Genomic DNA, 14,013 nt, shown 5'->3' with positions numbered 1-14,013 from the left:
GCCCAGACATTTCACTTAAATTACATGGAGCAGCTCCATGTGCTTCCTCAGAGATTATGTGTGCCTATGGCTAGTAGCTTGACCAGGATAAATTCATTTATATCCTCCCCTTTGACCTTGTTGGGGCATTCCCCCCCCCCCATTGCAGCTAGCTTTCCTATTCATAGCTACTTACTGCACTAAATTAACAATAAACATAATTCACGACAAGTCTTTGTTACACTATTTTTTTTAGGCTTGAGTTTATATTTAATGTTTGGATCATTGTGGGTCTATTTAAGTACATGTTCCCAATTCTTTCACTTTTGTGGATTGCTAGGAATAGCACAAAAAACGGGGAAAGGGAGATCAGTGCTGTCAAAAGTACCGTATTTTTCGCTCTATAACACGCACCTGACCATAACACGCACATTGTTTTTAGAGGAGGAAAACAAGGGGAAAAACATTCTGAATGAAACAGTGGATGTATCATTTTTGGGCTTCATGCTGTGGCCACAGACATGTGATCTGATGGTGAATTTGGGGTGACCCAATGCAAAAATCCTGAGAATTCCTGTGGATCCATGCTTTGTAACCACGTTTTTGCACCATTGCATCCCCAGGCAACAGTGGGTGTGTGATTTTTTTGGTGCAGGCTGTAGCCATGGACATGCTATGTGATCTGATGGTGAATTGGGGGTGACCCAATGCAAAGATCCTGAGAATCCCTGTGGATCCATGCTTTGTAACCACGTTTTTGCACCATTGCAGCCCCAGGCAACAGTGGGTGTGTGATTTTTTTGGTGCAGGCTGTAGCCATGGACATGCTATGTGATCTGATGGTGAATTTGGGGTGACCCAATGCAAAGATCCTGAGAATCCCTGTGGATCCATGCTTTGTAACCACATTTTTGCACCATTGCAGCCCCAGGCAACAGTGGGTGCGTGATTTTTTTGGTGCAGGCTGTAGCCATGGACATGCTATGTGATCTGATGGTGAATTTGGGGTGACCCAATGCAAAGATCCTGAGAATCCCTGTGGATCCATGCTTTGTAACCACATTTTTGCACCACTGCAGCCCCAGGCAACAGTGGGTGCGTGATTTTTTTGGTGCAGGCTGTAGGCATGGACATGCTATGTGATCTGATGGTGAATTTGGGGTGACCCAGTGCAAAGATCCTGAGAATCCCTGTGGATCCATGCTTTGTAACCACATTTTTGCACCATTGCAGCCCCAGGCAACAGTGGGTGTGTGATTTTTTTGGTGCAGGCTGTAGCCATGGACATGCTATGTGATCTGATGGTGAATTTGGGGTGACCCAATGCAAAGATCCTGAGGATCCATGTGGATCTATGCTTTGTAACCACATTTTAAGTGGGGAGCGAAGGAAAAACAAAGAAGGGACATGAGAGGGGTGTGCAGAGAAGCAGCTGGCTAAGAATGCAGGAGAGGGATTTAACGGAGGGAGGAAAGAAAGGCAAAAGTTTCCCCCCACCCAAGCCAGCCATATCTCTCTCTCTCTCTTTCCCTCCCCCTCTCTCCCTCTCCCCCAGCAGCAGGAGCAGAGGAATTCCCCTCTGCTTGCCTGGAGGGGAGGGGCTTTCCCTGCTCTTTGTTCCGTTTGAGCAAACACAGCAACGAAACAGAGGAGGGTGGGCAGTAAGACCCTGAGGCAGAATGCAGGAAAGCAGCCACTTCCTCTTTTCAAGTTTCCCTTCTAGGAGATGCGCGATTTGATTTTTGCCTGCTTTTTCGGCTCCAGGGACCACACATTCGCTCTATAACACGCACAGACATTTCCCCTTCCTTTTTAGGAGAAAAAATCTGCGTGTTATAGAGGGGAAAATACGGTACTCAGGACTGAGGCTTCCACTCACCATGGTGACTCATGACTTGCCCAGCAGCCTCTATACTGACATTCTGAAGGTAGTTGTGACAGCGTTCCTTGTGCTCCTCCAGAGAGCTGCGTTGCTTGTAACTCCGTCCGCAGTAGTTACACTTGTGAGGTTTACCCACTGTGGAAAGAAGAGAGGCTTCAGGTTAAATCAGTGTTGCCAGGGCACCTTGCAGTTACAAAAATAGAATAGGAAAAAGCCTACAAAGGTTATTCCACCCTCTAACCTTTGCTCATTTCCCTTTTCTCTACCTCACTTCATCACTACCCTACCATTCACCCACACCATGAATATATAGCAATGAAATGTTACAGAAATGTGTAGTACCCACAAAGGCCAACACAGTGTGGTTTAAATACAATAACCTGTAGCCACAAATAATTTTTCCTTTGCATGTGATGGAAAGATTACAAGACACGTCACAGGGGCTTGAGGAGACTCTTATGACTATACTCTTTTTAAAAGCAGGACTATGGGATAATATCAGAACATTCTTATGTTTCTAATGGCTTTGCAAAACAAAATGGAGACGGGGACGAGATGTGGCTAATGAAGTGCAACATCAGACGTTGTTGCATTGCATCTGTACAACTATCAGTTATTACAGTGGTGTGGCAGCTTTGAGGGGTGTCTATGTCCTTATGAAAGGGAAGGGAAGCATGTCATTATCTCTATGCCAGTGGCGGAGAGCCTCCAGGCTACGAGACCAATTAGGCCTCTGAATTTGGTCCAGGAGACCATTTTGGGCAAGCCACACTCACCTGCCAGTAACCTGAAGCCATGTGAATTCAGATACGGAGATCTGTTATCTCCCATCTAAAGCATGGGTGGAGGACTGTGACCCTCAGCGTCTCCCCTGATCACACCTCCCATTTAACCCTGCTTCATCTCCTGAGTGTTTCTGCCTGGCTGGAATGTGTCCCTGAACTCTGATAATGCCTCCTGCCTGCCTGGATGGAGGACAGAGAGGGCTGCATGAAATGTGGGTTTACAGTCATTGCTTTGCCCTCTGGACCTGCCCATCATTGGCACCTGCCTCTCAGAAGGGAAGCATCTGCACCCTTGCACTCAGGAAGCTATTTGTGTTACAAGCTTTTGTAGTTCTTGCTAACGTTTCTTGGTAAGGAAGAAGCATTCTTTCTCATTCATTCTTAATTTTGGAGGGAGCAGGGCATGGGATGTATGCAGCAGAAATAATATTTCCATTTATGCTAGATAATCACCCTGAAACAGGAAAGCACAAAATGGAATTCACCAAGAACAAATTGGCTTATAAACTGAAGTAAGGAAAAAAATGCTTTGTACTGCTTAAACTCTGAAAGATAAAGAATCTTAGAAAGTACATTCAAGTCCAAGGTCATCATTCGAGAGAAGTGGCAAGAGAAGAAGCCTAGATGGAACTACCTTCCTACTTCTTTTGACATTATATTTCAAAGAGAAAGTACAAATAAGCTTCCTCTCTCCCTTTTTTCCAAGTCCCATGGGAGGGGGAGAAGCATCCCCCCTCCCTTCGCATGAAACTCCAGGTGGGGGGGGGAGGGTGCACAAATCACTCCCACTCCTATGGAATGTGCAACAAGGGCCTAAAAATGCCTTTTAGTCTGGAATGTATTACTTCTGACAAAGCAATATTTACCAATATGTAGAGAAAGGAGTGATTTTTGTAATATGACGTACAGTCTAATCAGTGTAACTTTTAAATTTGATTTATGGACACTGAGGGGGGACCCAGAAGTTCATGCAAATACCTTCAGTTAACAACTGAATTCATTTCTACTGGTCTGGAAAGAGCTCACTGCCAGGTGTAAATTTTATTCAGAACTAACAAAAAGGCTAGAGTGAAATGCCCCCCAGATTACTAGACCATTGGAACTAGGCAAATGTTTAACATCTTAATTGTGTACATATACCATCCCCATTCTCAAACTGAGGGCAATTGCTTGAGCATAGCTAATAATAATAATAATCATAACAACAATATTATTATTATTATTATTATTATTATTATTATTATTATTTATATGCTGCCCATCTGACTGGGTTGCCCCAGCCACTCTGGGTGATTTCCAGCAAAATATAAACACATAATAAAGCATCAGACATTAAAAGCTTCACTGTTGTCATTTATGCTGCAATAGCTTGTTCTGTATGGCTTCAGAAACACATGTTAATAACTGAAACATTATTCTTCCCTTAAAAACTTACACAAGTTTGCTAAAATGTTTAATGTTGCAGTGGATGCGGTTGTACTTCAATTGCCTGCAAATCAAAACATAATCTGCAACGTTTTGTTCTGCCACCAGCTGAGGATTTATCTTTGTCAGCAAGCTTTTAATTCTGCGGCTGTTTTACAATGACATCAATTTATATCTACTCAGAAGTAAGCCCCACTGAGTTCAACGGTTCTTTCTCCCAAGTAAGTGTTTATAGTACTGTTATTTAGTACATATTTAACTCTGCTCTTTTGGTTCCTTTTTCTGTTTTAGTTTGATTGTGTGTTTATCTTTTATCTTTGATTTTTCAACATATTTGGATTGCTTTTAATGTTTTATGGACTAGGTCTTGTGAAGGGATCAAAATAGGGAAACTTGTGCATGCAGGCACGTGTGTGTGTACACGCACGCACACTTTTTTAAAAAAGGGCATCTTCAAATTTTCTCCCAAAGGCAGAACAGGAATAAAGATACTGATTATTAGGGACAGGCACCAGAAATTAGGTACCCACCCCGGTAAATAGAATGTCTGGGTGTCCGATTTTGATGTCTGTCTTCATCAGACTTTTGTAGAAGTGTCCTTTGCCATTTGAATTACTTTTACTGCTGCATCACAAAACAACAGACACTTAACAATGCCTATAACATCAGAGGAAAGAGAAGATCAGAACTCAGACTGCGGATTGTTTGTTTTTATGCTTGAAAAGGCTAGAAATCCTAAAAGATATCCTGCCAGTGTGAAGGAACTGTTAGAAGAATGCATAGTGAATTTCAGCTTTCAGTGGTGCTTTTGAAAAGTACCCTCTCTCCTTCCCTTCCTTTGGAGCCAACTCCTGGGGGCAAAGGTTCCTTCACCCCCACCATAAAATATTCAAGGGGCCCCCTCCAATGTTGATAAACATTGCCATTCAAATGGTGTGGGTGCACTGTGTCAATTATGCAGAGCTGCAGCTGGGGGTGGGGTCTAGCCAGGGCTTCTGCCCCAGTTGAAGCCTCCAGGGGGGTGCCATTGAGGCCCCCAGCCTCCCAACATGTCTGGGTTTGGGCCAGAGAGAAAGATGAAAAAAGTGAAGGTCAGCCGCAAACCCATGAAGCTGAAGGAGGCTCATTTACAAAGTGATGCAGGGAGAGTTGGAAAATCTGGAGAGGCTACGCGGCTCTCCCCAGCGAAGCCTAAGATGGGATCCCCTGTGGGTTTGCTACTGTGTGAGAAAGAAATTCTGGAGGGACGGAAGGAGGGGTGGGACTAGATGATCTTTGGGTCCCTTCCAACTCTACAATTCTATGATCCCTTCAGAACTTTGAATGTGTTTAAATAGCTAAGGTTGAGGCATTTTAGAGACTATACATGATCTACACACAGGAAAGTAAGGGGTGTGTGAGCATATTCCCTGCCAGAGGTGGTTCCCTGGCAAGCTCCGGTCAGCCCGGCTGAATTAGGATTGTAATGCGAGGGCACGTTCTACTTTAGACTCGCAAAAAGTATTTCTTTGCCTTACATGGAGCCTAAAATGACTACAAAATTACCGTTTCCTAAAATGAGTAATCAAACAAAAATCAAATTGAAAGGAATCTTGTTGAAGCTTACTTGGGAGTAAATTTACAGATCAAAACTCCTGGAAAGGGTTTGCACAGAACCAAGAAGAGGGGGTGGGGGTGGGGGTGGCAAAACGTCTCAAATCGCGAGGTGGCAGCAGCGGGAGGCCCCATTAGCTAAAGTAGTGCTTCAGGTTAAGAACAGTTTCAGGTTAAGAAGGGACCTCCAGAACGAATTAAGTTCTTAACCCGAGATACAACTGTAATGAGTCCTTTGAGCAGCAGCCCTACGCAAGGGCTTCCGCTTCCCCCCTCTTCTCCCCCTATGTGACCCCCATAATTGGCCCTGGAATGGGACATCAGAAGAACCTCTGAAACAGCTTGTGGGAAGAGAAGACGGAGAATCATTTAATCTGGTGATCCAAAATGCTTGTGCTTATGGTACGATCAGAAGAGTATGACACAGAATTCCTCCTATACTTTTTCTGGCATTAGGATGAATGGCTGAAACAGATTCCTCTTAAGCAAATTAAACTTTTCATATTGACTGGCACGTAGCCATTGAATTATTCAGTTTAATTAATGGCTTTAGTTCTGGTGTGTAACAAGTGAAAACTATATAGGTAAAATACTGATATGAAATCAGTATCAAAACTTACAAATCAATAGTATTGTGAGCCTTAAATATTATACTTAAAATGTTTGAATTAAAACAGCCATTTGTTTGGATGTATCTAAGTTAACAAACCGTAATTGACTCTGGATGGACGTGTAAGGAAATGGTTGCATATGAAATGAATATATTCAAGCAGATGTTTGTTATACCTTTTTTCAACTCAAAAGCAGCTCCAATACCACATCCTGAACTGCTCAGAGTGAACTTTAGTTTAGGTGTGAAACTCTGGCCCTCTGTAAGGTTTGAAGGTGCTATGTTATCACCACCATCTTTCTAGGTGACAAGTACAAATTTGCAAACATATATGTTAGCAGAAAAGCTTAGCAAGCAAGATGGCTATATCTGCTTGTCAAAAAGAAAAAGAGAAACTGATTTTATTCACCATACTTCCCTCTCCACACTAGCTGCCGTGCTCAAGGGAAAAAGGAAAACCATCACTATGTTATCATAGATTTCCACCCAAAATCCAGAATCCATTTTATTGTATTGTATCTTTGAAGTGGAAGTTTCCAGTTTTTATTGTTGAAAAACTCACACTTAACATACTCAAGGTTTAACAGGCAGTTTGATACTAAGCAGGCAAACTTAGGGAGGTATAATGATATATATAATTAACATTTAGGGTAGGGTGCACTCAACAGGGAACTAAAGTCAGTCGTAGCTCCATGGTGAGTATTTGTGTATGATAAACATAATAGCAAACACATCCTTGTCATGTTCACAATTTATGTTTTCATGTATAAGCTTGAAGCACCTTAAACACACACTTAATTAAATGCAAATGTTGGGTTCTAGAACTTCTGGTCTTTTTTTTTCTTTTGAAGTTAAAAATAGTTTACTTACAAACTTTTCAAAGGTCAGATTCATTTGCTTTTCCACACATCAGTCAGAAAAGTTTCACAGGCTGTAAAACCCACCTTAGTTATAAAGTGGTGAAAGTTCCAAATAGGAATTTAAGAGTGGCTGATGAGAGCCATGCGGTTGAGCTGGAGCAACCAACTCAAACCTCTTCACTGGGGTTATGATAATAAGCTTGATTACCCAAAGTAAGGGGAAGTGACATAGCTAAGTCTGGCAGAACAGCTTTCTCTGTGGTATTAGACCTCTCATACGCTAATTAGACTTAAGCATGCTGGGTATATGAGAGTGCTTATCCCACTGTATGCGTGATGGACCTGTTGCCAGGTGGCAGCTTTTGAACAGTAACAAGAAGGGAGGGCAACACATCACTCTTGAACCCATCTTTTCTCTGTGATCAGAACACAGGAACTTGTCCATTCGCTCTTGCTCATCCTTTGCCAGTAACCGTTCTAGAACATCTGATCCTTATAATAAAACCTGACAAAAAACAACCCAATTAACCAAGAAGTTGAAAACAATGATTCAGAATAGGTGGGAATGGCTGCTTACCCAGTCATGGGGTGGGCTCTAATCCGTGGGGAGCAAGCCTAGGAGGCCAGCAGTTGGGGAATTCCCAGGCCAGCCGTTGGATTGGCAAAATTTTCCACCATATGTTTATTTGAATGGTGGCCAATCTGGCCAAGCTGAGTGTGCGTGGCTTGACAACGGACTGAGGTGGAGCAGGCTTCACTCTGGTGTAAAGGCTGGCTGTGGCTAACCCCAAGGACCGCAGTTGGACAAAGAACATCCCTCCCTTCCCACTCTATTCAGAAATGCTGTGGGTTTTGTATGATAACTTTTTCCTTCCTAGATACTGTGTTTATTGGCTTTGTTGTGGTTCTATAACGGTTGCCATTTTCAGAGTTGGGAAGGAATTTGAGTGCAAACAGATTGGCCCTGCTTGAGGGGTTTGCCTTCCTCATAGGAAAAGTCACAACTTTGGCAGATAAGGCATTGGGTGGAATCCCATCCCCACCTCAGAACAATGTGATAACAGGGTACCCGAAGTCTCCATCCAAAAGCCAAGGCACCAGCCCGCCAACCGGGGGGCTGAGAGGGATATACTGTACACCCAATGCCTAAGCCAAATCTAACCTACATCTGGAATCAATAAAGTTGTAGCCTATTTTAAAATCCCAGAACGTTGTCCTGTCCAGTTTGTCCACCTTCATAGGTTTGGCTGTGCTGTCTGCAAGGTCAAACTTAGAAAACTCATTTTGGCTAAAATAGTATAATGTCTTGGAAGATCTGAACATAAATCCTGTGACAAAACTATGTGAGCTTAGGCAAGTCATTGCTCCTCTATCTGCTAAAGGGGTGTTTTCTTCTTACGGTTCACATCTATGTGATGAAGATAAATTTGTTTGGGTTTGTGAAATTTCTCAGATGATGGTGGATGTTCTGTGAGTCTCAATATTTAAATACACTTTGGTCTTTCCTAAGAATGAAGAGACTCCAAACCCTTGATCATTTTTAGAACAATTAGATGCATGAAAGATCCTAAGTTTGTGTACTGTTGGGGGGAAGAGAGATTTCTTTGTTACTTGATTCTTGTTTGTTTGTTTGCATTAGCGTATCATGACTAAGGAACTTGCTGAAGTTACTCAGTTTTCATTTGCACTGACACTGACCATTCCTAACTGGAGATTTACAGAACACACAAGCAACAAAGGGATGGAATCCTCAGTTAGCATCAGGAATGCTGTCAGACAAATCAGTTCTCTTTTCTAGATATTTTATATTATCAGCTAGCATATTTTTGCTGCTGTACATTTTGTAAATGAGACTGATTAATAGAACTCTCTCCCACCAGCCAAAATTGTGTAGTTAGTTTCATAGCTAAACACAAAATGGCTGCTGTCACAAGCTTTAATTATCTGTGACATTCACTAGAACAGGGTATCCCAAAGTTGGGTCTCCAGCGGTTTTTAGACAACAACTCCCATCATCCCTAGCAGCTAACAGGACCAGTGGTCAGGGATGGTGGAAAATGGACTCCAAACACAACTGGAGACCCAAGTTTGGGAAACCCTGCTCTAGAACTTTGCTTCATGCACCCATTCACAGGATATTTGGTTCTTACTTATACCTAGTATAGTGAATCTAGCTAGGCCTGCCAAAACACCCCAGAATGGGATACCTCATTTTTCATAGGTATCAAGAAAGAAGCTAGCAAAAATATAGACAAATAACTTCTTTCTTTATATGGACCCTCCCTTTATATATAGCTTTAAGCTAGATATGTGAATTGAAACTATTTTTAGTAGAGATAACTTCCAATTGACATAAGAAATCTGGAGTGGATCAAGTAAACCCAGATGAGTACTGAGGTCTGCATCAGACATCCCACTGCCAAGGTCAAAAACATTTCTCATACATCTGAAATCAAACAGTTATGCAAACATGGCACAAATTAGAACACTTCTAATCGCAGGATCTTTAAAATGTCTTGCAGGGAGTGGGGAGAAACATATATTGGTATAGTGAAGAACCTTTGGTTGTTTGACAACCAGTTTACAATATGAAATGCAGCAATTCCTGTTCAACATAGTACTGTTCCCAATCCTTCTGGAGAATTTCCTGCCATTCCTTAAAAGATCACAGGTTTGTCTGTGTTGTTTCCATAATTATATACAGTTGTGAAACCCAAAGGCAGAAGGAACTCAGACAGTAAAACCATACAAAGCAAATGGAGAGGGAAAAAATGCAGGTGTGATGAAAACCAGACCAAAGGACACAAAATATCATGAACGAAAGGCTCAGACAGAGGAATTTTAAGACAACAAGAATACAAGAATGAAGCATTCATGGCTGTTATAGTTACAGTTGAACTATATCCCCAGTTCAACTCAACCCATATTTTTCAAACCAATGGTCAGTGGTCTCTGCATGGAAAAAATAAACATTCTCTAAATGTAAATTGTAAGTTGGCTATTAAATAATGTAATGAATAATGTAATGAAAATAATGTGATGAATGTAAGTTGGCTGTAAATAATCAGCTGGATCTAACTAACACTGGTGAATATGCAGGAGCAGAGGGAACATCAACAAACAAGAAAAGCAGCCATTCTACCTTCAAAAAAGGCTCCTGAAGGACTGAGCAGAAACTACAGGCAACTGTAGTTTCAAATAGGGTGGTCACATATTGCGTTTTACAGCTGCCAGAGGACCTTCTTCCCTAAAGGAGTCCAGTATAAAGAAAAGATTGGAAGTTGCCCATCTACAGGTAGCACCTAGACAGCTGAGTGAGCAGATACGCACCATCACCTGGTCAGTCTTTTCCTCTATGGTGAAATGTACCACATTTCTATTTAGATTATAGTGACTGAATCTAAATTTCCATATCTCCACACATGTACAAATCTTACTCCTCTTTTTGACCATTTTGTTTTTAGGTGCTTGTGCACAACCAAATAGGCTTGGAAAATGATTAACAAATGAATGAATAATAATGAGAAAAAATAAGTGGACTCTGAGCAGAGCTGGTATCTGGGTGGCCATCCTTGGGCAATGGCCAAGGTTCCAGCACCCTAGTATGGGTCACCAAAAGCACCTGGAGCCCCCTCTTCACTGCCATCACCACTCACCTCACCACAGGTGGGTGGGTGAATGAAGGAATAGCGGGTGATGAGGAGCAGCCACCACTCCTCACCTGTCTTCTCATTCAGAAGACATAATGGGGGGCAACAGAGAAGGGGGGGGGGAAATGTGCACCTGGCACTGAATTTGAGGTTCTCAAAGCCCCTTGTATATGCAATTCCATATATCTCCCAGCATGGAATTGCAGAAGATGAATAGGCCTGCCTATATACACACACACAGATGCTTTTGATTACATCAGCTCTTTAACTTATGTCAGTGTAAGGTTTTTCTCTTAACATCAAAGAACATATGGGCAATTTGCCAAGGGCTTGAGGGCCACAACCTGAATATAAATCATTTATCTGCAGAAGCCTGCCAAAATGTTTGCTTGAACTTGTATTTTCCTTGAGAGTATAAAACCGTCTTCTTCTTTCTAGACATATGCAACAAGAATGTACTAAATGTGGAAAGTAAGGATGTTACTGAACAAGTCTGAAAAAGCTGCTATAATGAAAGAACTTAAGAGCAAAGGACCATTAGGTTTTATAGCTGTGTAAAAGCAATGTGAGCAGGAGGTCAAGAGTGTTGCTTCATCCTTGAACATAACATGCAGAAAGAGTCTCTCCTGGATCAGGCCAGAGGTCTACTTAATCCCTTTCCAAGAGTGGCCAGCCAGATGCTTCCACATGAGGAGCATAAAGGGAACATCCTTCTTTTCTTGTCTGGCCTCCACAAGTGGCAGTCTGATGGGCCTCCATTTACATCTTATAGCAGGCTTCCTCAACCTCAGCCCTCCAGATGTTTGTGGCCGACAACTCCCATGATCCCTAGCTAGCAGGACCAGTGGTCAGGGATGATGGGAACTGTGGTCTCAAAACATCTGGAGGGCTGAGGTTGAGGAAGCCTGTCTAATAGCAAAGTCTCTACCATTCCATCCAATATCAGTTCAAGTTTTCCTGTGCTCCCACACACATAGCCAAGGCACACTACCTACCCATAAATAACCAACCGATTTGGGCTAACCCTGAGGTTTCCAGAGGCAAGAAAAATCTTAAGGAAAAAATTCCAGCGGGAGAGGACACTTTTCCAAGACAGCTCAATAATAACTCAAAGATAAGGAATGGTGAGCGACTGACACAATGTGTTCAGGCATTCATCTCAAGATGTGAAGTGATGAGTGTGCATGCAAAGCCTGCCGCCAAGACTCACAGGAAGGCTGGCTGCTCGTCAGATCTTTGTGCGATTAGTGCAAAGGTCTGCAGTGGGCTTTAGAGCATATTCAATAGAACACATTTCATAGAATCATAGAACCATAGAGTTGGAAGAGACCCCAAGGGCCATCGAGTCCAACCCCCTGCCAAGCAGGAAACACCATCAGAGCACTCCTGACATATGGTTGTCAAGCCTCTGCTTAAAGACCTCCAAAGAAGGAGACTCCACCACACTCCTTGGCAGCAAATTCCACTGTCGAACAGCTCTTACTGTCAGGAAGTTCTTCCTAATGTTCTTCCTAATGTTTAGGTGGAATCTTTATTCTTGTAGTTTGGATCCATTGCTCCGTGTCCGCTTCTCTGAAGCAGCAGAAAACAACCTTTCTCCCTCCTCTATGTGACATCCTTTTATATATTTGAACATGGCTATCATATCACCCCTTAACCTCCTCTTCTCCAGGCTAAACATGCCCAGCTCCCTTAGCCGTTCCTCATAAGGCATTGTTTCCAGGCCTTTGACCATTTTGGTTGCCCTCCTCTGGACACGTTCCAGTTTGTCAGTGTCCTTCTTGAACTGTGGTGCCCAGAACTGGACACAGTACTCCAGGTGAGGTCTGACCAGAGCAGAATACAGTGGCACTATTACTTCCCTTGATCTAGATGCTATACTCCTATTGATGCAGCCCAGAATTGCATTGGCTTTTTGAGCTGCCGCGTCACACTGTTGGCTCATGTCAAGTTTGTGGTCAACCAAGACTCCTAGATCCTTTTCACATGTACTGCTCTCAAGCCAGGTGTCACCCATCTTGTATTTGTGCCTCTCATTTTTTTTGCCCAAGTGCAATACTTTACATTTCTCCCTGTTAAAAATCATCTTGTTTGTTTTGGCCCAGTTCTCTTATCTGTCAAGGTCGTTTTGAAGTGTGATCCTGTCCTCTGGGGTGTTAGCCACCCCTCCCAGTTTGGTGTCATCTGCAAATTTGATCAGGATGCCCTTGAGTCCATCATCCAAGTCGCTGATAAAGATGTTGAATAAGACCGGGCCCAAGACAGAACCCTGTGGCACCCCACTAGTCACTCTTCTCCAGGATGAAGAGGAACCATTGATGAGCACCCTTTGGATTCGGTCAGTCAGCCAGTTACAAATCCACTGAGTGGTAGCATAATCAAGTCCGCATTTTACCAGCTTCTTTACAAGAATATCATGGGGCACCTTGTCAAATGCCTTGCTGAAATCAATGTAGGCTACATCCACTGCATTCCCTTCATCTACCAGGCTTGTAACATTTAGGAACTCTTTTTATGATCAGAAACTCTGATAAGTCATGTTTCCATGCACAAGGTGGTTTCTTAAACTTAACCAGGCATTTGCACTAATCATTCAAAGATCTGAAGAGCAGGTAGTTCACCCAAGGACTGGTGGTTCAGGGCCTGTATGTGTCCCTCCTGGTTTAACACTTTGTACAGTCAGCCAAGTTCCAACACACACACACACACACACACACAGAGAGAGAGAGAGAGAGAGAGAGAGAGAGAGGCAAAAGCAGCTAATAAATATTATTAATAGTCAATAATTTTAATGGACACAAATGAGCACCCCCCAAACCCTAATGGACAGAAAAACAAAAGCCACCAGAGGGGAGGGGAAATGCAATGGAATGACTAGAACCCTGAACGCACTCCACACACTGTGACATTTTGTTGCAGAGAGAGACCCATTTATGTAGGCAGGACACGAATCAGAGTTTTAAGCACTTCCTCAAGGGCCTTTTTCCGTGTCCCCCCACCATTTGAAATGAGACACATAGTAACTGGAGAGAGAACCTTCTCTGTTGTGGCCCCTCCATTATGGAATGCTCTCCCCAAGGAGACTCACCTCATGCCTTTCTGGCACCAGGTGAACAAGCTTTTTATTTTGACTTTTAAAGCTGCTTTTTTAAACGCTGGAGTCATTTGTGTTATCTTAAAACAAATCTTCTGCTTCTTTATTAATTATGTCTGACATTATTTCTATTTT

At 42.7% G+C, this 14,013-nt stretch overlaps 1 protein-coding gene across 6 annotated transcripts in view; it reads right to left on the bottom strand.

The window, feature by feature from the left end:
- The window catches only part of IKZF2 (IKAROS family zinc finger 2), a 112,124-nt gene that overhangs the window by 25,548 nt on the left and 72,563 nt on the right, over nt 1-14,013 (bottom strand). For all 6 annotated transcript variants that reach the window (XM_079979776.1, XM_079979777.1, XM_079979778.1 and 3 more), the window contains exon 6: nt 1,859-1,996. In XM_079979776.1, coding sequence (XP_079835902.1) covers nt 1,859-1,996 — 138 coding nt within the window. The remainder of the gene's footprint in view (nt 1-1,858; nt 1,997-14,013) is intronic.

This window comes from Podarcis cretensis (assembly GCF_951804945.1).
Source record: "Podarcis cretensis genome assembly, chromosome: 1".
In the NCBI taxonomy this organism is placed as follows: domain Eukaryota; kingdom Metazoa; phylum Chordata; class Lepidosauria; order Squamata; family Lacertidae; genus Podarcis; species Podarcis cretensis.
The sequence above is the reverse complement of the archived record's forward strand: the minus strand, read 5'-3'. Positions and strand labels throughout refer to the sequence as shown.